This window comes from Canis lupus, chromosome 30 (assembly GCF_003254725.2).
Source record: "Canis lupus dingo isolate Sandy chromosome 30, ASM325472v2, whole genome shotgun sequence".
NCBI lineage: Eukaryota > Metazoa > Chordata > Mammalia > Carnivora > Canidae > Canis > Canis lupus.
The window spans coordinates 4763069-4787958 of NC_064272.1; the positions used below are offsets into that span (position 1 = coordinate 4763069).

At 45.4% G+C, this 24890-nt stretch overlaps 1 protein-coding gene and 2 long non-coding RNA genes across 18 annotated transcripts in view; 1 reads left to right on the forward strand and 2 right to left on the reverse strand.

Moving 5' to 3' along the window:
* Window positions 1–16474, reverse strand: part of MEIS2 (Meis homeobox 2) — a 205585-nt gene extending 189111 nt beyond the window's left edge. For 3 of the 13 annotated variants that reach the window (XM_025473261.3, XM_025473272.3, XM_025473269.3), the window contains exons 1-6: window positions 14771–14916; window positions 13876–14108; window positions 12079–12220; window positions 11336–11386; window positions 10345–10395; window positions 9426–9575 (exon numbers count right to left, since the gene is read on the reverse strand). In XM_025473261.3, coding sequence (XP_025329046.1) covers window positions 9426–9575; window positions 10345–10395; window positions 11336–11386; window positions 12079–12220; window positions 13876–14108; window positions 14771–14779 — 636 coding nt within the window. In that variant the 5' untranslated portion in view covers window positions 14780–14916. Of the gene's footprint in view, window positions 1–9425; window positions 9576–10344; window positions 10396–11335; window positions 11387–12078; window positions 12221–13875; window positions 14109–14770; window positions 14917–15073; window positions 15128–15334 lie in introns of those variants that run through there. The other 10 variants (XM_025473262.3, XM_025473260.3, XM_025473264.3 and 7 more) reach the window with 7 other exon arrangements.
* The window catches only part of LOC112676162 (uncharacterized), a 56939-nt gene continuing 47220 nt past the window's right edge, over window positions 15172–24890 (forward strand). For 3 of the 4 annotated variants that reach the window (XR_007407343.1, XR_003146344.3, XR_004810959.2), the window contains exon 1: window positions 15172–15309. This is a non-coding gene — a long non-coding RNA (uncharacterized LOC112676162). Of the gene's footprint in view, window positions 15310–16607; window positions 16743–24890 lie in introns of those variants that run through there. The other variant, XR_007407342.1, reaches the window with a different exon arrangement.
* Window positions 18751–22767, reverse strand: LOC112676160 (uncharacterized). The gene is made up of 5 exons (XR_004810956.1): window positions 22432–22767; window positions 21325–21599; window positions 19976–20356; window positions 19770–19878; window positions 18751–19045 (listed from the first exon to the last, which is right to left on the reverse strand). It is a non-coding gene; the product is annotated as an uncharacterized LOC112676160 (long non-coding RNA).

Consider the following 24890-nt stretch of genomic DNA (forward strand, 5'->3'; position numbering starts at 1 on the left):
TAGCTCATGCTACTTTGCTGAGTGTATTCTTCTCCTGTTCCTCCTCCCCTTTCCTGATCATTCCCAATCCCCTGCTGTTGCTTAAAGGAAAACAGGAATTCTAATGTACAGGAAGGACTTTATCAGCACCACATGAAGGCAGGCAAGAGATGGAATTTCCTCTGGCAGAAACTGAGAGTAGGAACAGTACATGAAACAGACCAGCCTTAAGGCCAGAGCTGTACACTTGTCACCTGCATGTGATGACTTCAACTAAGCCCAAAGATCTCCTGGGAGCAAATTCTTATGTGGGGGTGGGGGTGGGGTGCAGGGAGATTCTTTGGGAACAAAATAAAACAACATCAGTCTCTCAGACTATGCAATTCCTTCTCATAAGAATTGGTAAATAAGGATTCAGACATGCCTATAGGCAACATGCAAACATCTTGACCATCTGAAAGCAATCTTGCCATGGTGTCATTATATATAGTTTATCCAGAAAAAGAAATTCCGTCCATCATTTTCTTCTACATCAACTCTAATGTATATATAGAATATAAAATTATATCAAAATAAAATCAAGAAACCATTGTGAGACAAAAATAAGGGACTATTCTTAATTGGGACAACAACAACAAAGCCCCCTTTTCTTCCCTCTACAGGTCTACAAACTGACTGCAAATTCACATTCAGCATTTTTGAAAGATGATGAAATGACCCCAAACTCTATAGATCAGAAATATCCATATCAATTAATGGTACTGGCACTGCTACCAGACAAGCAACTGATTCAAAGTGAAAATCCTAAGCAGAAATCTTATGGCCATTAATACAGCACAGGCTTGGATATCTAAAGGTATGTTTTAGAAAGCAGATCAGAGAATAGAGTAGAACAAAATGAAAATCAAGGTTCTGTGTTGTCTGTGTTGGGACAAAGTCATGCCTGTGATTCTTCTTTTTATTTAAGTTAGAAACCACTCCCATAGTTTTAAAGGCAAATAGAATACAGGGGCTCAGGATGCCTGGGTGGCTCAGAGGTTGAGCCTCTGCCTTTGGCTCGGGGTGTGATCCCGGATTTCCAGGATCGAGTCCCAGATCGGGCTCCCTGCACGGAGCCTGCTTCTCCCTCTACCTGTACCTCTGCCTTCTCTCTGTGTCTCTCATGAATAAATAAATAAAATCTTTAAAAAAAAAATACAGGGGCTCTTCAAGCTTTGCAGCCTCTTCATGTCAGCTGTTCGCTGGATGGTAATCAGATAAAGAGCTAGAAGAATTACGTGAAAAAAAGAAAGAGAGAGGGAAGAAAAAGAAAGAAAGAGAGAAAAGAAGAAAGAAGAAAGAAAGAGAAAGAAAGAAAGAAAGAAAGAAAGAAAGAAAGAAAGAAAGAGAAAGAAAGAAAGAAGGAAGGAAGGAAGGAAGGAAGGAAGGAAGGAAGGAAAGAAAGAAAGAAAGAAAGAAAGAAAGAAAGAAAGAAAGAAAGAAAGAAGAGAAAAGCATGGCATGAGTTGGTCCTACAAGAACACTGGCTAGAGCCTTCTATCAGAAAATGAAATAACTGAATCACCTTGGCCTAGGCTAAACTTCTCAGTGTATACAGTAAGTGATGTTAATTTTATGCACTGCAGGCTTTTTATTAAGCAGCTGCTATAAAAGCTCCTTATCCCTCATGAAAATTACAATAATTAACCACTAACATCTCAACCATGTTTTAAGGTAAATGTCATCCAACAACTATTATATCATCATTCAAATGAAGCTGGGGCAAATCTTTTGATTTGGGCACTACAGTGACTTGAAGCTGCTGCTCAAAAGGACTTCCTGCAACTGAAAATACTGGTTTGTCCTGAACAGTCAAACCTGTGCCGAGTTTTTAAAGACAGACCTTATAATGTACGATTCACTGTAACTTCCTTCAATGGTTTTTGGAGGGGGTGCTTTCTAAAGCGAAGGGGTGAAAAATTACCCATATAAGCAAATATTACTTTAAAGGCAGCTGATGCCTCTGAGCGACTTGGGTCTTTGGTTTTTCTGCCAGGTCCTAAAATTTGCTCCTGTTTACTATTTAACATACCATGCCCCTGTCTCTCCTCTTTCCTCCCTCACATCCTCAAAAATGCTGTCCCCAACAAGTGTCAGAGGATGTTTATTTCCATAGAGTGTCTCGAGTATCATGACCCATTTGAGAGACTGACACAAACTCAGGAGTACTATGGCATTCATCTCATTTGAAAGTAGAAAAAAAACAGATGGATTTCCCTGGGGCTTCAGGGCTGCGGAGTTACCCCAAAGTTGTCCATATCCAGCTACACCATGGTGACTTGATCATATCCAAAGACAAACGCTGATAATCTGGTCCATAAAAAACTGTTACCTTCCTGGTCATAAAAAAAACCACAACCTACATGGACAGATAAAATATAACCCTTTACCCATAACACTGTTTTTTTTCCCCCTAGACTGAAATATTTATTTGTATCACAACCTCTTTCTTCCTCCCTAGATGCTCTCCAAATTTACATCCTTCAAGAATAACTGCCTGGCTTTCTGCCAAATTATATGCAGAAGTTTAGTGAATTTTGAAACCAAAGTGGCGGATGAAAGCAGGTGAAACACATGATGTATGTACAAAATACAGAGAAATGCTCTCTGAGTGTGGGTGAGCACTCAGGTACATGCATTCCACTACATGCGTCCTGTTCTCCAACCGAAGTATCATGAAGACACCCGAGGGCAAGGAGTGAACATGTTTCTATTCCCAGTGGCTTTAATAATTGGGAGTCAAATATGGTTCTCTTCTTGCTCTGACGTAATTGTGTTAAAGAGCAGTGTTAGCAGGAGAAAAGCAGTGAATACTGAGTGGAACACAATAGAAGGAGATGGAAAATAGATATAAGAAGCTAGGTCTCCAGGGGCAGTATTTTCTATTTGCTGGGCTACAGACTCACAGCTGATAATGCAAGTTGTAATTAATATAAAAGCATGAGACAAGATGGGGAGTGCTTGTAGTAGCGGGGCCACAGGAGATCACTCTGCTGCTCTTCTCTGTTTCTCATTTACACACAGCTTTCCCTAGAAAACACAATTCTGCCAGTGTTTTCTCCCTTGAAATTAAAAAAAAAAAGAAATAAGAAAAAGAAAGAAAGAAAGAAAGAAAGAAAGAAAAGAAAAGAAAAGAAAAGAAAGAAAAGAAAAGAAAAGAAAAGAAAAGAAAAGAAAAGAAAAGAAAAGAAAAGAAAAGAAAAGAAACGAAACAGCACCATCACTGGTTTTTGCTAAATCTGGGAAAGAGCATGGATAGGACAGGAGTCTCTGGGTATAGGAAGCAAAACATGCACGTGCCTCTTTTGTTGAGATTGCAGATATGGTGGGAATTGTAACATTTTATACCACTATGGCATTGCAGTGGGGACCTGCCCATAGGAAAATACTTAATAAGTCCTCGTGAACTGGCGGTATTGCCCTGTTTAAACGATCCCACAATGCTCATGGTTCTCCCGTTGCAAAAAGACAATGGAGTAAAATGTATGAGTGTTTCTAAATAAATACAAAACTGACTGGGGAAGTAAAATGTATTAGGCTTCAAAAAGAAAAAAAAAAAGCCACACTACATACGGGTTCTATCTAAAATAATCCAAAACTCATCTTAGACCCCAAATGAAAAGGTGATTCAGTGGATGTGATACAGGAGAAAGAGAGCATTAGATTCGAATTATGACACTAGGGTGCCACCTCTAACTGAATGGGCAGCCTTAAGCAAGTGATGCACTTCATTTCCCTGGGACTGGTTTCCTTTATCTCTTTAAAATTAAGAAGTTAGGCCAGATAATCCCTAAGGTCACTGCTACTTCTTATTTCTATTATCAAAAAAATACTTTAAAATAAGTATTTGATTTGCTAAAATCTACACTTCTAAAACATGATCTATAACACCAAGTCAGAATATATATATGAACTTAGACAATAGAGTAGTAATTCAGAATATATGCTTGTAGGTAGAAAGCAATAGTAAACATATATAAAGATATTTTAACCAGCAAATGAAGCACACAAAACTAATTTGACTCAATATGCTTAAACAACAAAGGCAAAAGATATGCTTGCATCACCGCACGTAATTAATATGGAACACATTCCCTATGACTTTATGATGTTTTAGTACCTAATTAACATTGTGCAAAAAATAATTTTTTTGAATAAGATGAGGATTCCTATCATGAGCTAGTCAAGCCTACAGAAGTTAAAAACGTTAATCATATGGTTTGAAAAAATGTTGAAATTTCAACTTCATTATTCTAAAGTTGACATAAGAACTCAAGAGAACCATGTATGCTTTCATAACATGGACTCACTCTTTAAAAATGTAAATAGAGCTGGGGTCTTTCCCTCATCTCCCTGCTTCCACCTTTATTAAGCTTCGGGAATTAATATGTGAGTAACTCTCAAAGAAGTGGCAAGTACTCTTTGCAAATTCCAAAAACAAATACCAAAATTAAAAAAAAAATGAATCCCTCTATTTAATGGAGCAACTTTTAGAAAAAAGAGAAATTTCTTGTTTTGTTGGTATACCATCGCATTATAAAATGTTTCCAATAATTCTGAATTGCGTTGGGAAATTCCATAAAATGTTCAGTCTGAAAAAAATAGGAAATCAATTTTTAAAATATCAAAATTTTCATCTGATAGTGAATGTCAGTGGTTGTCAAGTGTTTGTTTAATCTCATCTCATCACAGTTACCCTGCAAACATACTTCAACTGCACAACCGAAGTAATTTAAATAATATAATTCTTTTGAATGGAAAACTGACAGAAGAGCTATCAACCTTCAGAAACTACACAACAACCAACCTTCAGAAGCTACACAACAACCAACCTTTAGAAGCTACATAACAATAACAACAGAGAACTCATGACCCCGCCATGTTGCGCTGGTGGACAGAACTCAGAGACAGAACTTTCCTGGAATGGGTCCCTGGAGACCTTGGATAACACACCACAAGGTCTAATCTCAGAATTTAAGAGACTATCTGATAAAATAAATCATCTGTATTATTAATATTATTAATATTATTATCAAATCCCATTATTTTCGCCTTGATATTTTATAATCACCTAAGGCTACTACCCCTCACCTTGCTGCCTAATCCCTGCTAGACGTTGGCCTGTATTCCATCAGCGACAAGGTTCTGGGGATTCTCCCCTCAACTTAACCCATTTTTAAAAGCTGTATATAGATCAATAAACTTGACATATTCAGAGAAGCAAAAAAAAAAAAAAAACAGCACATCTTCATTTATAGAGCTTTCAACATAGAAATTAACATTTTTTTATTAATCGTATTATCAGAGTTAGACAATTTTAAGGCACCTGTCATGAACTATTAACAGATAAAGTTGTATTTTCTTTCCTATCTTTAATTCATCCGAAAAGAAATAAATAAATAAGACGAGGTCCTTATGAACATTAATTACAAATAATGATAGAGCTGTATGCACTTCAGGCAAATAGAGCTTGGCTCAGAGAATATATTTCAAACAGATATATTTCATTTATCTAACACTGTTCTAGAGATATGTGAGATCTTTGAATGAAAATGTAAAGATATATTTTATTTGGCTGCACTAGATTTAAAGGCTAGATCTACGTAAAGTAGAAAATGTGGATATCACCTATTATTTAGAAATACTACAGACTAGGAGAAATATGAATATTCCACAATAGTTTTCAAGTTGGAAAGTTTTTTTTTTTAAAGAATTGGTTTCTTGACATGTTTATTTTAAACATAATAAATTTGGATGTCTGGGAAACCTAACATGACTTGCAGCTGGAAAACAGAGTTCTATTTCCTTTAACCGTCTTATTTTCTTCTTCCCAATATTCCAAAGAATACTGTAATAGTTGTTTTCTACCAATAACAATTACTCTCATGTAGAATAAGAATATAAAATAAACTATATTATAATATAAAAACATAAGTATTCATCATGGATTTACTAAAAACAAACTAGGAGCCAATGTGGCAAATTTCATTTTCTATTTAATTCCAAACTTTTTTTTTATCATCATGCCCATCATGTAAATGCCGATAATAAATGAACGGGTTCAGTATATCTAATGAATGTAACATATGAAAGGTTAGGACACTCTGGTTGTATTTTTATCAGTGTTACATCAGATTATTTACATAAAATTACAGAATGTGAAATCAGCATGACAACAGCCTGATTTACCATGTAATAGTATATAAAACTCATTCTTAAAAGCCTGCCAAAAATACTTGCTTTCAAGATATTTGTAGCAATTACTTTCATTTGATTTTCTTTGCAAATTTTTCAATATGAAAATAGAAGTCTATTTCGGCACCTAATATCTTGTTCCTGACACTTTTCTCTCTGCTTTCCACTACACAAAATTACACATTTATTCTTTTATTTCACTCTCTCTCTTTCCTTGCCCATTCCTTCCTTGAACACACACACACACACACACACACACACACAATGCAGCTTGATACCACTTAATAAGTATAGAGGTGTATGTGTTTTGGGGGTGTCAAACAGCTGTCACAAACTGTCACCTCCACAAGAGAAACCTTGGCACACAACAAATTAAACTACACTTCTTTTTTAGCTGTCATTATTCATAGCCAATAAGTTGAAATGCTCTCGGCATTTCATGTGCAAATAAAACCACGAGGAAGCGCAGCAGATCAGAATGGTGGGCCAACAGATAACACAGAGAAAACAACACGCTGTCTCTGTCCTTCTGAAGTGGCTCATCATCACCCCTGCCCCAGCGTGCACCAAATGAGATCTAGCCTGGGGCAATGTATTAAATATGCATATCAAAGCAAATGAAAAAATAAACCTGGAGATTCAAATTGGACACATTTACATGCTGAAAGTGTCCACTCATACCACCTTTCAGGTAGTAGTGCTGCAGTATTTTCCCCTTTCTGGTGGGTGGTGGTGGTGGTGAAGGGAGGGTACATTTGCAGGAGAGGCAGAAACATAAGCAAATTCACTTTGGAGGGAGATGCCTTGAAAATGAACATATAACCCATGCACCTCTGGTACAAAAAGATAAAAAATGGTGAAAGCCCCACAAGGTCTTCTTTCCCCTCCTGCATCAAATTCAAGTCTGCAGCAAATCTCGTCATTTCCCCCTCGGTGTGCCTGGCGGAACAAATTCTTGCTTCCTTTCAAAACAAATAGCAGGGGGCTAAAGTAAAAATGTTATAGTTCAGATCTCCAGGAAATAAAAGGCTTTAAATTATGATGCCCAATGAGGTGGCAAGCCCTCATGGGTTCAAAATAAATCAGTTGTCATCTTTACTTGATTGGGGGCCTGAAAGTGGAGCAACAAATGTTACAGTTGACTCTTTTATCCAAAGATGATGATTGTTAAATTATTAAAGCGCTATCCTCTTAGGTGCCACTTCCTTTCTGAGTGTAATTTAAATATTACGATAGTTTCATAAATTGGCACTATCATCCAATACCCTAAACAGCCTAGTTTATCTCATCTCTTCTATGTAAACATCTACATGTTCTAGTTACACATATCCACTTGAAAAACAATTGCCAAGAAACTATCCTAGAAAACCAAGTAGTCAAGACCCCTAGAAATGTCACAAGAAATGTTTCTGCAGATAACTGTGAACCTCTCATTCTATAAACCATGTAACTAGACGCCTTCCCATTCCTCCAACATTGCAGAATGTATTTGAATTGAGAAACAGGAAGTGATGAAAATAAACAAATAAATTACAACAACAACACATATTTCTAAGGTGGTGTCATGCCTTGTAGACAACAATCCTCATCATATAGCCACACAGCAGCAAGTAAACTTTCATAGCTGCTTGCTGCACCCTTTTGATTTTAGTTATTAATACACTGAAATACAAAAGAGCCCCTCGAAGTTCCCCCCATCATGATGGAAAAAGCCAAGAATAAAGGTGGGCACAGGAGCTTTCAACGCCATAGTATTTATTCTGTCTCAGAACTAGACAACCAGGATTGAGGTTTTTTGTGTTTTTTTTTTTTTAACTTTTGTTCTTAGGCTGGCTTTCTATACAGTACAAAGGCTAATAATTAAAATATATGATTGTGTATTTCAAAACTTTTTTTTTGGAGGTGGGGGGAGATAAAGAACCTCATAGAAGGTTTATTCTCAAGGCATCTCAATCCATTCCTGTTAACACCCAGGAATTGGGGGGGGGCGGGGATGCAAACTGCCTTCAAGCTTCGAAGCCTGTTTAACTCCACAAAGTGTTAAATTAATATTTCAGCCAGCAAATTATTAGACTATAGCCTATATCGCTTAGGTTGTAAGCTCAATTGAATATAATCTATAGACGCCCTGTCCCCCACCCCCAGCTTGAGTTCCTATAAATAAACTGCTGTTCACACCCACTCTTTAACCTTGCCACTCTTGCCTTTCCTACCAGCTGCAATCTTTCTTCTCTTTGCTTCTTTTTCAAATTTTCAGTCTCACTACATATGCTTTTTTTCTTTCTTTCTTCTTTTCTTTCTTTCTTTCTTTTTTTTTTTTTTTTTTTTTTTTTTTTTGCATCAGAGTCCCTAGATCAGTTCCAAAATAGGATTAAACAGGGAATAGAAAGAAATCTCCCATCCTGGCCTGACATACACAGTCATTCCTTACTACTCTGTCTTCATTCACCAACTGTTTAAGTGTTAAAATTCAACCACTAACCTATGGTTACTCAATCGCAGTTCCCTTCAGCTTTGTGTATTACATTGTGAATAATTGTTTCATCAAAGTTACTGTCTTTTATTATGAAGATGCTTCGGGCACTTGGCAATAAGTCCATATACTGACAATAAGTTTCTACAGAGCAAAAGCTCAGAGAATCATAATGTGTTCACTCCTTTTATTTCGAATGCAATGCAAGGTTGCCAATAATTCTCAGGATTGTCACTCTATGAGACCCTGGAAGTCAGCAGCCCCCCTCCCCAGTTCCTCTCATCGTTCAGTTCCACACACACCCCCCCCACCAAGCTCCCAAGCTAGCTGACTTGCCTCTCTGTCCCTGCTGCACTGATTACACAGAGTTGAGAAGGCAGAGAAGGCAGCAGGCACCATATCAAACAGACAATTTGCTAACACTCAAGCCACCAAATGCAGGAAACTTTACACATGAAGAGCACAAATCACTCTATCAACTCCCTGGTCTCTTTGGTTCGCCATATAAATAAGAAAGGGGGCCAGGAAAGGGCAAAACGAAGAGGAAAGGTAGGGCAGAGGTAGTGTGAAAGGGAGAAAAGACACCCCCCCCCCCAAGAGACCAGATCATTTAAAAAGAAAACTAAGTTTGAGCTCAGCTAATTGTTACAAGTTTTTTTTGTTTCTTTGGTTTTTTTTTTTTTTTTTTAATGCTTTAGCCAGGGGTCTCAAAAGAACGCCAAAGGGCTCTCAGACTTACATGGTCAGCGAGATTTGTAGAGGAGCCTGAAAGTTCTTCGTGATCTGACTTGGAGCTGCCGTCTCTTTCATCGATGACAAGGTCGATGGGCATTTTCCCCTTCAAACAGCTAATGTACCGATGGCAGAAGTTATCACACAGTTCGTGGACCTAAAAAAGGAGGATTCATGGTGGAGGGTTTAGCTTGTATTGTTCTTGTTATTGTTTTGTTACATTTTTAAAGGGGGAAAAATCAGGTTGCAAGGTTACATGTGGAAAGGGCAACAGTGCAATGTCTTCCAAACTAACTCTAATTAATGGGTGTAATACTTGAAGGCAAGGAAACAATAGAGCAATTGTTGCAGCAGATATTATTCTCCAGAGACTTCCCTGAGCAACAAGTTACAATAAAGAGAGAAAAAAACTGGACTGGAAATAACTGGGTTCAGACTGGGAGTCCAAGGGGGAAAATCCCATTTGATGATAACATCAAAATGTTAAAACACTGGAACTGGGAATAGCATTGGCATTTGCGATTCAATAAGCTAAGAGTTTTGTATGTTTCCAGGGGAAAGTGATTGAGCTGCAGAGCAATGTAAAGACACCCCAGCGAGGATGATTCCCTCTACTTGCACCTAACACTTGGTCTGGTCTGAGGGTGAGCTAAGCTAATAGAGATGCAAGCAGGCTGAATGTCCAGTAACACAAATGGTTTGCTGCATTTCAAAATAATCCTGAATGCCTGGGGAAAAAGGCGGGAGGGGGAAGCAGGCAGGGCTGTTCTAATTCACCCTTCCTCTGAGACCCTCCTTAAGGAGCAATCCGAAGGACAGACGTGGTAACAAAGTTGCTCAAAACCTCCAGGTGCTCAAAGACATCCCAAGTCAACTAAGAAAGGAGAGTGGCTAAATCAAAATGGGGAGTGTCGTTTCCTGCTTACCTTTTCTAACTCCAAAAGATGAAACCTTAGTACTTGTATTGCTTGTATCATCTGAAAGAAAAGTTTAGAGTGTGGAGTTAAGGCTCTGTGACTCAGAAGTCCTGAGTGGGGGTGGGGTGGGGTGCTGAGGTTATTGAACTGGGGAGAAGAAACAGGCAAGTGGCCACGCAAAACCCACACATTGAAAAATCGTCAGAAAAAACAAATGATTACTGATCATCTCTGCTTCATTGGCCACGGGGTAGGAATCAGACTCAACCTGAGCCGAAGCATCTAGTATCTTTGCCCCCTGTGTTCACTGAGCTATTTGTAAGGACTGCTTTCCAAGGCCAGGCCTTCTTTCTCCGCCAGTCTTTAACCGTCCCCTCTCTCGACCTCAGGCCAAATTAAAAAAAAAAAAAAAATCCGCTTCTTCAGAGAAAGCTTTTTAGAACAGCACACCCTGCGAAATCCGTCCTTACTAAAGAAGGAAATACTCAAGATGAATGGTGAAGCAAGGCCTTTGAAAACGGATTTAAGTACTTTTAATATTGAAATTGTGCAAATTAGCAAAAGAATCGCACCTAAAAGTGGCCCGCGCCCGCATGCCCCCTGCGTCCCTCCCCCATCTCCCCGCCCGCCCTCCGCCGCTGCGCCAGCGGTGACTTCCTTCGGGTGAGCTGCCGGGGGCTCGGCTGCCTACCCTGGCAAACGGTGGAAATCACTCACTTCTCGCAGCCGAGATCTGGGACTCATCCCCTGCTCGCAATCGGGGCGCTGTGTCCCCGCTTGCTGCTCCCCGGCCTCCGCTGTTCCGGAGGTCCATCCCCACCTCTCACCTCCCATCTCCCTTGCGGGGGGCTCTAAGCTGTTCCCTTCCTCCCTGTCGCTCCCGAGCTGCAGAAAGAGGGCTCTGCTCCAACTGCCCGGAGTTCCGGGGGGACGGTGGGTGCTTCCAGGCAAGGGCGGGGGGCGGGCAGGCTGGGGAAAGGCAAGAAACGGCCAGCCTTACCAAGTTGTCCAGCTCTGGATTCGAGGAAAAAAGTGGCTTTTCGGCGCGAACCTGTAAGAAGCAGGGAAAGCCAAAGTGAACTACCACCCCAACCTAAAAGAGGAGAAACGCCGCCACGGACTACACTGTGTGCGCGGGTCTATGGCGGAAGAGCAGTGGCCGGGAAGAGTGGAGGGGCTTTGGGAAAATACAGGAAACAAACCAGTGCCCTAAATTAGTGGGTTCGCTTGAAAAAGTTCTGGGGCCTTCTACTCCTCGCCCTACTACGGGGTGCCTGGAACTGCTATGCCGTAGCTGGGAACTCTGGGCCGTTCTCTGGGCCGAGCACCCCCTTCTGCAGCCGTCTAAGGGGCCGTGGCTCTCAGCCTCCCTCACCTTAGCGCCCGGCGCGCACCGCCCCATGAGGCGCCCAGCTTCCTACCCTCCCAGGCCCTATCCCCAATACTTGTTCAAGTAGCTGCAGGCGGGGGAAAAGGCCAAGCCCCAGATTAGGAGCAGGTCAACTTTAATTCGAGGGTCGAGCCCCTGTATTCCTGGCTGGGGGGAAAAACAAACACCCATATTTATCTCCGCTTCCAATTCGCCTCCAGGCTCAGGGATGGGGAGGAGGCGAAGAGCACAGGCTGGGCCAGAGGAACAGATCGGGTGTCCCTGCCTTTTCCTCCTCTTTCATGTACTGCTCCGAGGAAAGGGGAGGGGGAGTGAGGGTCTGCAGGAGGGTGAGTGGGTCAAGAAGGTTGGACCTGCTTGGCGAAGACCGCGATGTCCTCGTTGAAGGAGTCGGAGGAGCAGACGTCTCCGCCGGCCACTCCGGGTTCCCGGGGAGTGCAGGTCGCCAGCTCGCACTTCTCAAAGACCAGAGCTAACAGAGGAAACAACGGGTGCCTAACGGGCAGCGCCACGCAGAGACACACACACGGAGACGGGGTGCAGAGGGGAAGGAGCAAGAACTGTAATCAACAAGTTTGGAGGGTTCGGATTCCTTCTTTAATAAAACAGGCACGCATCACACTTTACAACCCTTCCTTAGCCAGCCGAGCCTGGGCCAGAAACAGAAAGGAAAAACGGCCTGGCCCTCCCCCTGAGCTCAGGAGCCCCTCAGATCGAGACGGAGAAGCCCCTGGCCACTTCAGCCCGCCAAGTAAGAAAAGCCTCCGTTGGAGGTAATGAAACATCCAAGCAGCTTAGGCGGTCTGGGGCTCGGGCTGATCCAGACCCAATCCCCACACTACGGAGACCGCCGAACCAACCCCCTCATCCCCAGCCCTGGCCTCTCAAGAAAGGCACACTTTGTGGAAAAAAAAAATTTTTTTTAAAGAATTGCTTTAACTCTGCAAATTAATGGTTATTTCGAAGGAGGCCGAAGGCTTCACCTATATATACACCCGAAGCGTTATTTCCTACATCTAAATCGGAGAGAGTGCTCTTCCAACCTCTTCACCCTCTTGCCTTATAAACTTGTTTGCTCTACTTCTAGTAAAGCCCTTGTGTGTGTGTGGGGGGGGGGGGCAAAATAATAGGAATGTGAAACGCGGAGGAGCTTCCTTCCAAAGACCACATTTCTCCAGCAGGCAAAAATAAATACATCGAGTGTTAAAACTTGGAAGTGTGCGTGCGCGTCTGCCCTTTGTGTTCCTCGGGGCGGTTTAGCTACCCTTCGGGATGCTTGCGGCCTCCGGCTTCAGGCTCAGTGGCCGTTTACCGAGCGTCCCCTCCCCTCGCAAACCGCCGCCTTCCCCACCTACTCTATAGCACCAGTGGTCCACTCTGGGACCGTGCACCTCCACGCCTCTCCGAGTTCTCTCAGAATATAAAATACGTAATTTCTAGCCATCTTCCTCACTCCTCCTTAGAGCAGCTCTATGCAAGCACCAAGTCCCTTCCACCCGGGGGCACGTCAAGGTCTACCCCCTTTATTTACAGAGAATTAAGAAGTGGGTGATTAGGACTTCCTGGCCGACAGAAGCAGCTCTGATCCCAGCTCAGGCTGCATTTAGTGACTCCCAGACTCCCGGTAGGAAACAGAGGAGGAAAAAAAAGAAAGAAAGAAAGAAAGAAAAAAAAAAAAACCCAAACCAAACCAAAAACCCAAACAAACAAACAAGCCAAAAACAAAACAAAACAAAACCCAAAACAAAACCCCAAAGTTGCTCCTTATCGGTAGGAAACTTTCTCCTTCGTCAAGGCCTCTGTTAGGGGGCCGGGAAGGACCAGTGCTGCGTCCTTTGGCCAGGAATCCCGTCCTTGGGGAGAAGGCCCTGGCAAAATTCTCAGGACTCAAGTCACTCTGGGCGGTGGGGTCCGGAGTGACAGGGTCGTGGGGGCGGAGGAAGCCTCATCTTTCGGGGACTTACACTTAGGCGACGAAGAGCAGGCCCCCGTCTCTGTCCTTTCTGAAGGGAAGGCAAGCGGTTCCCACCCCCCTCCCCTGCAGAAATAACTCCCCACTCGGTCGACCATCCCCTCAACTCCCACAGAGACGAACACACACTCGCACTCACAAACGGCACGCTGGGTCGGGAGGAGGGGGGTTGGTTTACCCATAGATCGCGTCCTTGTCCCGCTTCAAGGCGTCGTTGACAGCGGATCCCATGCTGGCCGGCATGACATTGGGGTGCGGGGCGTGCGCGCCGTAGTGCTGCGTGGCGTGGAGCGGCGGCCCGTGGTTCAGGTGGTGAACCGGGGGGATCGGCCGCGGCGCGTGAGGGTCTCCGTACATGGAAGCAGGCACCCCTACTCCGTCCATCCCGCCGTAATGGGGCAGCTCATCGTACTGTCGCGCCCGGCCAGGGGAGGGGGCGCGGGAGGTGAGGGAGAGCCGAGCGGGAACAGAAAGAGAAGCCGGGAGAAGGAAGCCGGAGAGAAGTGGGAGAGGAATGGGGAGGGGGTGGGAAGGGAAAGGGGAAGGGAAGAGGGGGCAGGCAGGCAGGAGAGAGGGAGGGAGGGAGGGAGGGAGGGAGAAATAAAAACAAAGTCAGAAAGGAGAAAAGTATCGAGCACGAGTTGAACACACAGAAACCAAACCAGCCGAAACAACGAGTTGAAAGTTGCGGGGCGGGGGGGCGGGGGATGTTCTTAAATTTTAAAATGAAAAAGTCTGAACCGAGAGCAGCGTTTAGAGGAGGGAGAGGGGAGCGGCGAGGCCAGGGGCGGAGGGGGCGCCGGGAGGTCCCGCTCGGGCCGGAGGCAGCAGAACCGGAGCGAGCCAACCGAGGGAGAAGTGGAGTCAGCGGAGGAGGAAGCCCCGGATCCCACCCCCAACCCCCCTTCGCCTCCTCCCGAGGATCCAATAAATCAAAAGGCGAAATGAAACAAAATAAAGAGGAGAAAAACGCTAATAATCAGGCGGAGAACGCCGAGGACGAGGGAAGGCTGGGGCCAGTGCCTCCCCGGGGGCAGGGAGCGGAGGGGAGGGGGGAATAACGTGAAAGTTACCAGAAACATTATTTAGCAGCGGATTCCCTGCGTCCTTGTCAATTTCAGAGACAAAACAAGCAGCCCAGGCTAGTCTAGGCGGCGGCGCAGCGGCTGCGGCAGCGCGGCCCCAGCGGCGGCCCCGGCGGCGGCGGCGGCTCCTACGCAGCCCGTGCCCGCCCCGAGCCGCGGGAGCAGCGGCGGCAGCGGCGCAGCAGCGGCAGCGGCGGCAGCAGGAGAACCGGGGGAATCGCGCTGCTGGGGTAAAAGCTGGAGCGAGGCGAAAGCGTGTAACAATTGCACACGCACACACACACCACTCACACGCACTCGCCGCCCGCCCGCTCGCACAGCGCTGGAACACGCGCGCCCAGACACGCACACACGCACGCACACACACACTCGCACACACGCAGAGGCACGGGGGGGAAAAGCCGATGAATAATTTTGCTGCTATTTTCTTAAATACTGGCCGCCATCATCAAGCAGCGAGCAGCAGCAGCGTTGAAGGGAGAGGAGGCATCGGGACAGGCCCCTCTTAGGAGAGGATTTATATCTAGGTAAGTGTTGGAGATTTAAACCTACCCTTTGCGCCATCAGTCTGCGCTCCAATAAACTCCTGGATGTGTCGTATATTTAATATCCCAGTCCGGATAAGAAAGTGATCTAGGCTGAAGATTCCTTTTTTTTTTTTTTCCAAACCAAAAAGACTTCTCCCAATTCTCCAATATGTTATTTTTTAGGGGGAGAAAAAAAGCCCAGGCAAGACAACGAAGAGTTTTTTTTTTTTCTGTGATATTTCTTCTTTTTCTCTTTTTTCCTCTTCTTCCTCCTCCTCCTGATCTTCCTCCTCCTCCTCCTCCACCTCCTCCTCCTCCCCCCCTCCCCTCCTCCTCCTTTTCGGTCCTCCTTTCCCCCTCTTTCTCTTCTCTTCCCCTCAGTTGAAAAAAAAAAAAAAAAAGAAAGAAAAGAAAAAGAAGAAAAAGAAGAAAAAAAAAATTGTCAAGCCCCCGAACTGAAGGTTACGAGCGGCCCGTCAGCAGCCCACATGTAACCGAACTGTCGTGTTTCATGGCTTTTTGCCACTCCAGCTGTCAATCAAAGCCCGGAATGTCAAGGTAGTGAATGAATGATGGTTGATGATGATGAAGAGGAGGAATCTTTCAGACCCGTTTTTTTTCTTCCAGTAAAACTCCGCGAGGGGTTTCTGCTTCTTGAATTTTTTCCTCCCCCCTCCCCCCCTCCTTTAGCTCGGCCCCCGCGGTATCTCTAATGTGATCCTCTCTCTTTAAAGTATCGTTCAAAGAAAGCAGAGGGGAAAAATCAAGAAAAAAAACGAATAGTTTGCAAAAACTGGACTTCCTCCCCCCCTTTCCTGGTAGGTATTTTGTCTCTCCCTCTCTCTCTTTCTCGCTCGCTCGCTCTCACTCGCGCTCGCTCTCTCGCGCTCGCTCTCTCGCGCTCTCTTTCTCTCTGGGAGATGAGTGAGTGTCAGTAGGTGTTGGCAGGTTGGCTGCTGCCTGGCTTATAGAAGAGCCTCAGTTTGGCGGCGCGGGTCGGCGGCGGGAGAACGAAATGACGGAACCCGGAAGTCGTGGTGGCCATAGCCCGTCGTGCGGCGGAGACACATCCCGGGAGTGGGGAGCGGGAGCGGGAGCGGGAGCGAGGAGGAGCGCGCCGCGCCGAGCCTCTGATGTGCAGCGAGTGCGATCGGACGGCCCCGGCCGGGGGGCGGGGGGAGGGGAGGCAGGAGCCCGGCGGACCCGAGCAAATCAGCGAGCCTGCTCCTCCGCGGGGACGGCCGGGGGGGGGGGGGGGGGCGGGGGAGCCGGAGGGAGAGGAGCGCGCGCGCGCGCGTGTGTGTGTGTGTGTGTGCGCGCGCGTGAACGGGAGCGCGCGCATGCGGGCGTGCGCGCGCGAGCCAGGAAAGAGGGAGAGAATGAAGAGGCCAGGGAGAGCGCAGAGAGGAAAACTGCAGAAAACCACAGGGAAAGTACGGTACCGCCTCAGATCTTATATATATATATATATAATTTTTTTTTCAAACTTCCTTCTAGTTCATTTTCCCATCACACCGGGCTCAAGCCTAATGGGGTCGCGTCGGGGACGTTTGGCATGGCGCTCTTGCTTTTGTTCCTTTTAATTTCGCGGGCCCCCACTCCTCTGCCAGGCGATTCCGGCGTCCCTGAAGGCTTTCTGCTCACATCCAGGGGCAGCAGGCTCTGCACACCGTCTCACTCCGGAGCTAGAGGGTTTTTGGTTTTGGTGGTTTCTTTCTTTCTTGTTCTTTTCTTTTTTTTTTTTTTTTTTTTAGTGGTACTTTCTTCCCTGTGCACGTCCAGCACCCTTGTTGTCAACATTTATTTTTTCCAGGACGAGAAGAGCTAAGCTTAAATCAGAGAGCGCTCTCTCCCAGCGGTGTGGACGAGGGCCACCCTGGAGACTCTCTGGGGGCCGCGGTGGAATTGGGAGGGAGGAAGTGGGGAGGAGTCGTGTGGATGTTTGATGTTGTCTGCAGTCGCCAGGAGGAGTGTGTGTGTGTGTGTGTGTGTGTGTGTGTGTGTGCGCGCGCGCGCGCCACTACTGTGCGCCTCCGAAGTAGAGCTCCCTTAGAGCTTAGAAGCACGGGAGAGGGAGGGAGGGAGAGGGGTAAGACGCCTTGCAAGGAGGAGAACTGACCCGTACTCCCTGCCCAGCTTTGCTGTCGCCCGGGGTGCAGGGGCCGGAGCGCCGTAACTGCAGCTAATGGTCGTGTTAATGGTCCTGGGCGATTCAGCCGCTTGGGGAAGACTCCGAAGGAACTTTTCCAAAAAGGGAAAGGAGGAGAGTGAGGGAGGAGGAAGGTAAATATCCCACAGGGGTTGCGAAGAAAGTAGTTCTGGCCGGCGTCTCCCCCAATCCCTGGCTGGAGCTGCACCCAGCCTCACCTCGACGCCGAGGGTTTCCCGGTGGCCTTGCGTCAATCACTCGGAGCCTCGAGCTGGGGGCGGAGTCACGGTCCCCGGGCGCGCGCGGCGCAGCTGCCCCCGCCGCCCCCCGGCTCCAGCCCGCCCCGCGGTCCGGCGCGGCGAGCTCCCGGCGCACCCTCTGCCCAGCTCCCGGCTCTGGCCCGGCGCACGGGCCCTGGCCCAGAGGATCGAAAACAGACTGTTCCTCAACAGCAGATTCCCTCTCCAACTTTGAATTCATTCTGCAGAGTAGAAAGTAGGGTATTCTCCGCGCGCTACTTTGACCCGACTTCCCGGGGGAAAGGAAGCACAGGGAAAATAAAGTTGTGTGTGTGTGTGTGTGTGTGTGTGTGTGAGAGAGAGAGAGAGAGAGAGAGAGAGAGAGAGAGAGAGAGAGACGCCCAGATGAGCTTGGGGAGGGGGTGCGTGGCTTTCCATCTTCTCTGCCTCACGGTAAGCGTTCAGGCAACACTCAACTGAGCTTAGACATCAGCCTGCTGAGACTCCAAGCTAAGTCGGAAAAATTTGGCCCCGTTTTAATAGGGCTGGGGAATGAGCTCCGGAGGTCAATAAAGCCCTCCAAAAATAATGAATGATTGAGCACCTGTGATGATGATAGTGATTACCAGAGCAATTAAACAGTTTGATTAAATGAGCCATCATAACAATGATGTCTGCGGGAAGTCGGCCCTCACATATAAAGATAGTGCGGAGAGGCTGGCGGAGGCGAGGCTAGTGCGACGCCGGGGAGCGGGGCTGCGGACCGCGAGGTGTTGGCCCCGTTGACCAGAATATAGGGACCGCCGGTCGCCTGGAGCTTCGGAGACGAGTGTCTAGACGAGATTTCCAGCACTTTTACGCTGGGCTTCAAGCCTGTATGAGCCAACGGGTATGAAACCTGCAGGTTGTGGGCAGGGTCCATACATACCCCTCCTCAATATTTTTTTCCCTAGAAGGACTCCAAGATTAAAAGCATCCTCCTTATTTGTTGCTGAGTTGTTCGTCGACATGTAAGAAAAGGTGAGTAGTAAAGGAAAGAGGACACGAAAAAAGTTGTCTTGCAGAATTTTATTTCAAGCGGCAGTTACGTGAATTCAGTTTAGCTGGGGTTTCGGGAAGGATGAGAGAAAAATAACAATCTGGTCTCGCCTGCGGAGCGTTGTCTGCTAGAGATCTTGAAATTGCTGGAGCCGAGTTCCCCGTGCAGCGCCACTAGCTGAGAAGTTTATAGTGATTTTTAGTTTTTATTCTTCCAGTTGTTCGTATTTTCAATATTGTGTATGTATTGTCGTCAATAGGGTTATTGTTGTTTTAAATAGCCTGTATAGTGAGTGCCAATTACTTCTCCCTTAAAAAAAAGAAACTCAGTTTCCTTAATAAATGCTGCTTTGTAAAGATCAACTTCGAAGCAAACATCTACGTTGCAGAGTTTAAACATTCAACGTTGCTACCTTCTGCTGCTTCTACCACCGTTTTTTTTTTCTCCCTAGTGATACTGTGAAGTGAGTTAGCATCCCCCACAGCCTTTATCTAGAAAAACTTCACTAGCATCTAAAAGAAATACAAACATTTCTTACGTGGCAGTGCATCCGAGTAAAAACAGTGCAGAGCGATTGATGATTTTTGTATTGTTTTCAAACAGTTGTTAAACTCATAATGGGTTGATAATTCCTTAATAATCTTGGGTTTTACAAAAGAAAAAAAGCTTAAACTCGGTTTTCATGTGTTTTAATCATTCGGTCGATGCAGAAGTCAGTTTAACCTGAACTCCTTTCTTCCTTACTTTCTAATATTCTGTAACTTCTTTTGCATTGTACTGGCTACATTAAAGCAGACTACAGGGATGGTCTGGTTGATGTAGGAGGGAGAGAGAAATAGGACATTTTAAGATAGAGTCAAAGGAAAAAAAAAAAACCCCGCAATCATTTTTAACTCCAAAGACCTCAGGTAAGAAAGTGTGAGAGTGTTAAAAATGAAGCCCTAATGGAGGAAAATCTGCATCATTTAAAAATTCACCAGTTGCTCAAGGGGAGAACCCCAAATTTCATGCGACTAAAGAGATTTCCACTTACCTAGTTGCATGTCATTTGTGAAACTATACGTGTAAAATAGCATCGCAGTGCAGTAGATTACACACAAGATCAAGTTGGAGGTGATTCAGGGTGTCGGGTCTTGGCCAATCTGATGAATTAAAAAGCTATTACTTTTAATCACCAACTTGCTGATGTTTTATTAACAAAGCTGAACAACATTTAAGAACTTCCTGATCTTCCCCTACCTCGTCCAATTGTGCCAGTCCAACAGTAGCGATTCCAAAGCAGGGAGGTGCACACACTTTCTGATTTCTAGCCTGATTACTGATGCTCCAGTCTCAGCCTCTGCACCCCCAATCCAGGCTGCGAGGCTCCTCTGTTCTTCCACATTTGGGGTGAAGGAAAAGTAGGTGGGGCAGGCCCAGGAGACTGGCACGAGATGGGGGTCGCAGGAGGCGGCACACACCTCCGTCAACAGTCAGCTCCTTTTGCCCAGGCTGGAAATGGTTTTAACAGGCGGTAAAATTTCATCTTGCGGTGTCAAATTGGGGTCATTTTGGGGTTAGAGTTCTCAGTGTCCGAGAGGAGCTGTCCAGCTGCGTGGGGACTCATTAACTGCAAAAGATCTGTTTCAGTAAAAACAATTCAAAGACAATCAGAAGGCTAAAGACCCTCTACAAATCGCATTTTACAAGTGCCCCAGAACAAATATGGATGCTGAAACCTATTTCTTCAGAATCCCAAATCTGCTACTTAGCTCTGGAGTGGGGGTGGGGCACTGCATAAAAAAGAGGTGAAAGGGAGGGGACCTGATGGGGTGGGGGTGAATAGGAGGGGGGATGGGGCCTCTCAAATTTAAGAGTCTAGTCTGTTTTTAATCACTTCTTATTGAAGCATCCCTAAGACTTCTGAGAACTGCTTCTTTTCTATTTTTCCTTTTCTTTTTTGTTTCAACACGGAATGCTATTAGAGGTAACATTTAAAATTTAAAAAGAATAAATGAATCCCACTACCGTTACTCAATTTAAAGGGCATTGGCTTTAGAGGGCGTACTTAATTTGAAATGAGCATTTATGAACCTAGACTCTGTTTTAGGTGAATTTGCCCACCTTCTTTAAGAAGCCTGTGTGCCTATTTCATCTCCCCCCCCCCCCCCCGAAAGTTATAGGTCCTCAGCACAGATAACTTCAAATTCCTCAGAACTGTGAAGTGTTAATCTGTGTATTAAAATTGCCGGGTTTAAATCCTTTTTGTCTTCTTACAATAGTTAGAATAATTGACGGCTTGCTAGAGGAGCAAATAAATCCAACCTTAATCTTATTTGTAACTTTAGTTAATGTTTTGAACTGGAGTATTTTGGGTTAAGCAGATTTTTTTTTTCTCTGTAAGGTTAATTTTTATTTGTGGAGGTTCTGTTTGCTGATTTCAAAGAAAGATATTGTTACTTTGATTCAAAAAAAATGTTTCAGGTAGAAGGAAAGTGCAATTTTAAATGAGAAGCTGGATGTGTGAGATACTAGAGTTTTTAGAATAAAACAAAATCAGTACTTTGAAGTATTATTTGAAATAACTTTTTCTTTCTTGCACTACTGACCTGAGCAAGTAAAGAGGATCAAAATGTTTTATCCTTCCTCACTCTTCTCTGGACTCCACCTCTGTCACTAGGTCTTCTCTTTCCATCTGTTTCACTGTTCTTTGAGTTGTGAATGCAACAGTGAATTTTTGTAGTCTAGGTCTTTTCTCCAAGCTTCCCAGAGTATTTATAAATTGTTATTCAAGGAGTTTGATTGCAGCCCTGCAGAAACAGCCTTGAGCCCGGCATCACTGGGACAAAGGCAGAGGGACTCTCTTCTGCTCCAGACCTGCTGGCTGACAGTTGGAATTTTTGATATATATTTTATTTGGCGGTTCCAATAATGTGTTTGCTTCTCCCTCCCCAGCCCCTTGCAGCCATCTATTACTTTAAAAATATCTCTTCTCTATAAACCTCAGCTCATCCTTGTGAACTGTTCTTGACCTTCCCAGCCCCGTACCAGCAGCTCTGAGAGTTGAACTAGGAAGAATTACACTTCCTTTCTTACCTGTTCACTTTGCTCACTCTCTTTCTAGTTGGGATCAAGAGATAGGAGGGGACCTTGTTTGTTTGTTTGTTTGTTTGTTGATTGGTCCTTTCCTCACTTAGGTTTTCTCTCCTGTATCCCCCCCCCCACCCGCCCCATTAATAAAGTACCCAGCAGTTTATTCTCTTAACTAAGATGCGGTGGGATCATCGTACTTTCTTTCCTTTTACTCTCTCTTATGTCTTATTTCTCCCAATTTTAGCTGCTTCACCATCTCGCAGAAGGAAAAGTATTTCAATAAATAGCCCTCTAGCGCTATCTGGCGGGGCTCCAAACACGACGTGCGCTTGCTCTCGCAGATCTCTGGCTCCTTCCCGCGCTCCCTTCCTGCCTCCCGTCCTTCCCCTCTCCTTTTCTTTCTCTGGGTTCTTCAGTCTGCTATCCCGATCCCATCCCTCTTCCTTCCTCCTGCGGCTCCTCTTCCACCTCCCATCGCCACTTCCAGCGCAGATGGCTTTGGAAGCGACCGGGCCAGGGGCTGATACCCTCGGAGCGAGGTGATGCTCTGGCGAAGGAGCCCTCCTGAGGCTCCCACCTTCACCCAACTTGGGTCACTCGCCACCTGTGTCTTTGTTCGGCACCTTAATGTTGTTCGACACGTTGCTCCAGTCCCGGCGTCTCAGCTGGCGGTGGTTTGGAGGGGATTAAAACTGCATTTGTGAAGTTTGAAGGAAGGAAATCAGACACTGGAATCCCGACTAGTGGAGACCGGCGAAGTTTCGGGTCAGGAGGCCGAGGCTCAGTGCGAGTTTAAGGAAGGGTCGGAGCTCCGCAGAGGTGGGAGCCGCAGCTGGCGCCTGGCCTTTGGGAGGCAGCTGGGCGCGTGCTCTCCACCCACGCGCTCCCACGCGCTCCCCGCCTGCGGGGGCTGCCCCACCACGCGCAGCGAGCCTTCTTCGGATCCCGGGCCTGTCGAGGATTTCTTTTTCAAACCCAGCTAGCTCTATCCTCCCCCCGCCCCCGCCACCCACCAAATCTGGAGAGGAGTGGGAAAGAAAAGTGGGAGTGAGAGAATGCACTGGAGAGCGCACCGGGCAGAGAGGGGAAGGCCAGCGCTTGGGAACTGCGGCCGGCAGGCTTGAGGATGCAGGACTCTCCGACGTCCCCCTGCCCTCCCCGAAGAGCTCAGTCTTCTCTCAGATTGTGGCTTTTTTGTTGTTTGCTTTGAAACGGTGGCCTGTAAACCCTCAGCGGGGGTGTGGAGAACGGTTCCCGGCAGTAGAGGAGGAAGGAAAGATTCAACTCCAACTGGGTGCTTTAGATACTCTCTTAGAATTCTTATCTCCCCCCCCCCCCCCCCCCCGCAGACACACACACCACACTCTGAGCCCTAGGGAAATCTCCAGTTCTCCCTTTGAGCTATTCTCTTCCATCTACTCCTTGAAACAGAGGATAGACTATGAAGCCTGGGGAGATTTAGAGTCACTCAACTTTCTAATGGCATTTTCTGAAATTTAGTTTTGACCTGGCAAAGTAGAAGTGAGAACAATATTCCAATACAGACCTGGTGGCCACTTGAAATGAGGGGACCTCATCCTGCAGTGTCTGTGATCACCGAAGACCCCTTCCTAAATCTGAAATTCTGCCCCCCCTCCCCTTAATCTCAAACCTGGAACAGAAAGGAGGGGGATGAAACAATCATAGGTCTTGTTGCTCAAGGATTGCCTCCCCCCAAGCTCCCCAACACCAAAGGAAGAAAGCACAGTATGGGTGTAATTAATTGAGGACTGTTATTAGGTCATCATTAGCCAAGGTGCTAATAATTGCAGCCCATTTTTACTCAAAATTGACCAGCCCCAGAGTGATAGATTGATTTGGAGTATAAAAATGATGTATCAAAACATCAATGTCGATTATTTGAAATATTGTAGTCGAATTTTTTTATTGCTTCATCGGTTAAATGTCTGAAAGTGCAGTGTTCAAACATATATTTATGTTGTCAATACTGTCAGAACTGTCAGCTTTACTATACTGGATTTGTACTACATTTCAAATTTACTCATTTACATAAAATGCCCACCCTAGGATTCCCCAACCCCCACCCCATCTCTCTCTTTCCTCCCATCTCTGGAAAATCTGTGTCAGTTTCTTCAAAGGACTCAGCAATCTTTGCCTAAGCTAAAGTGTGCACTGCCTCTTTTACTCAATTTTCCACATCGGATTACATGTCTTTTTCACCATTTCTAACTTTCAAAGGGAGCCTTCTTCCTTTCTTCTCAACTGTGCCTACTCTGGCCTTTTCTCCGAAATAGTATGGTAGTATTTGGAAAGCTTCGGGTTTAAATATCCACATCTCAGCTCCAGATAAACCAGTTAGGTCGAAAAATGGAAAAACCGGACTTCAATGTATCTCCTTAGTGCACTTGTGTAAACCGGGCTGTTGCTTTGCGGGCAGGCGTTCTCCCACGTGTCAGAGTCCATCATCAAATTACCTGGAAGACTGAAATCTTCCAGGGAAAATGAATTTGAAAACATAAATACGTTTTCTTTCTTAGAAGCTGTGATAGGAGAAAAAGAAATAATACATATAAATGATCGGCACGTTTTACCTTTAAAAGCTTTTGAACTCAATCAAAAGACACAAGTTGGAAGGAGAATTGACAGTTTTAATTCTACCCATTTTCACCTGGCATGTCAGATCAGAGGCAATCATTTATTTTATGGGGTGGTGGTGGTGGTGGTGGTGGTGGTGGTGGATGATGGGAAAGCCAGATAGAAAGTTGGAGTCCACTGAAGTCTCTAACCTAAAAATCACAGAGAAATTAAGACACCCATTGAAAGGCAAACGTCCCATCGCTCCACACTCACTCTAAACTAACTGAAATTTAAAAATTCACATTTTGCCTAATTTTGTGCTTTTATTTTCTAGGATTCCCTCCAAGTCTGATAGGAAAGACAGGGCCACTTCTGGATGAGCTGTAAGGATGTATTTTCATTTCCATCACATTGAAGCACTTTTTATAAACCTTGTGTTATATTTAAATAAATATACAGGGACATCAAGAGAAGCCACTCCTACAAAGATAGCTTGGCTTTGTGC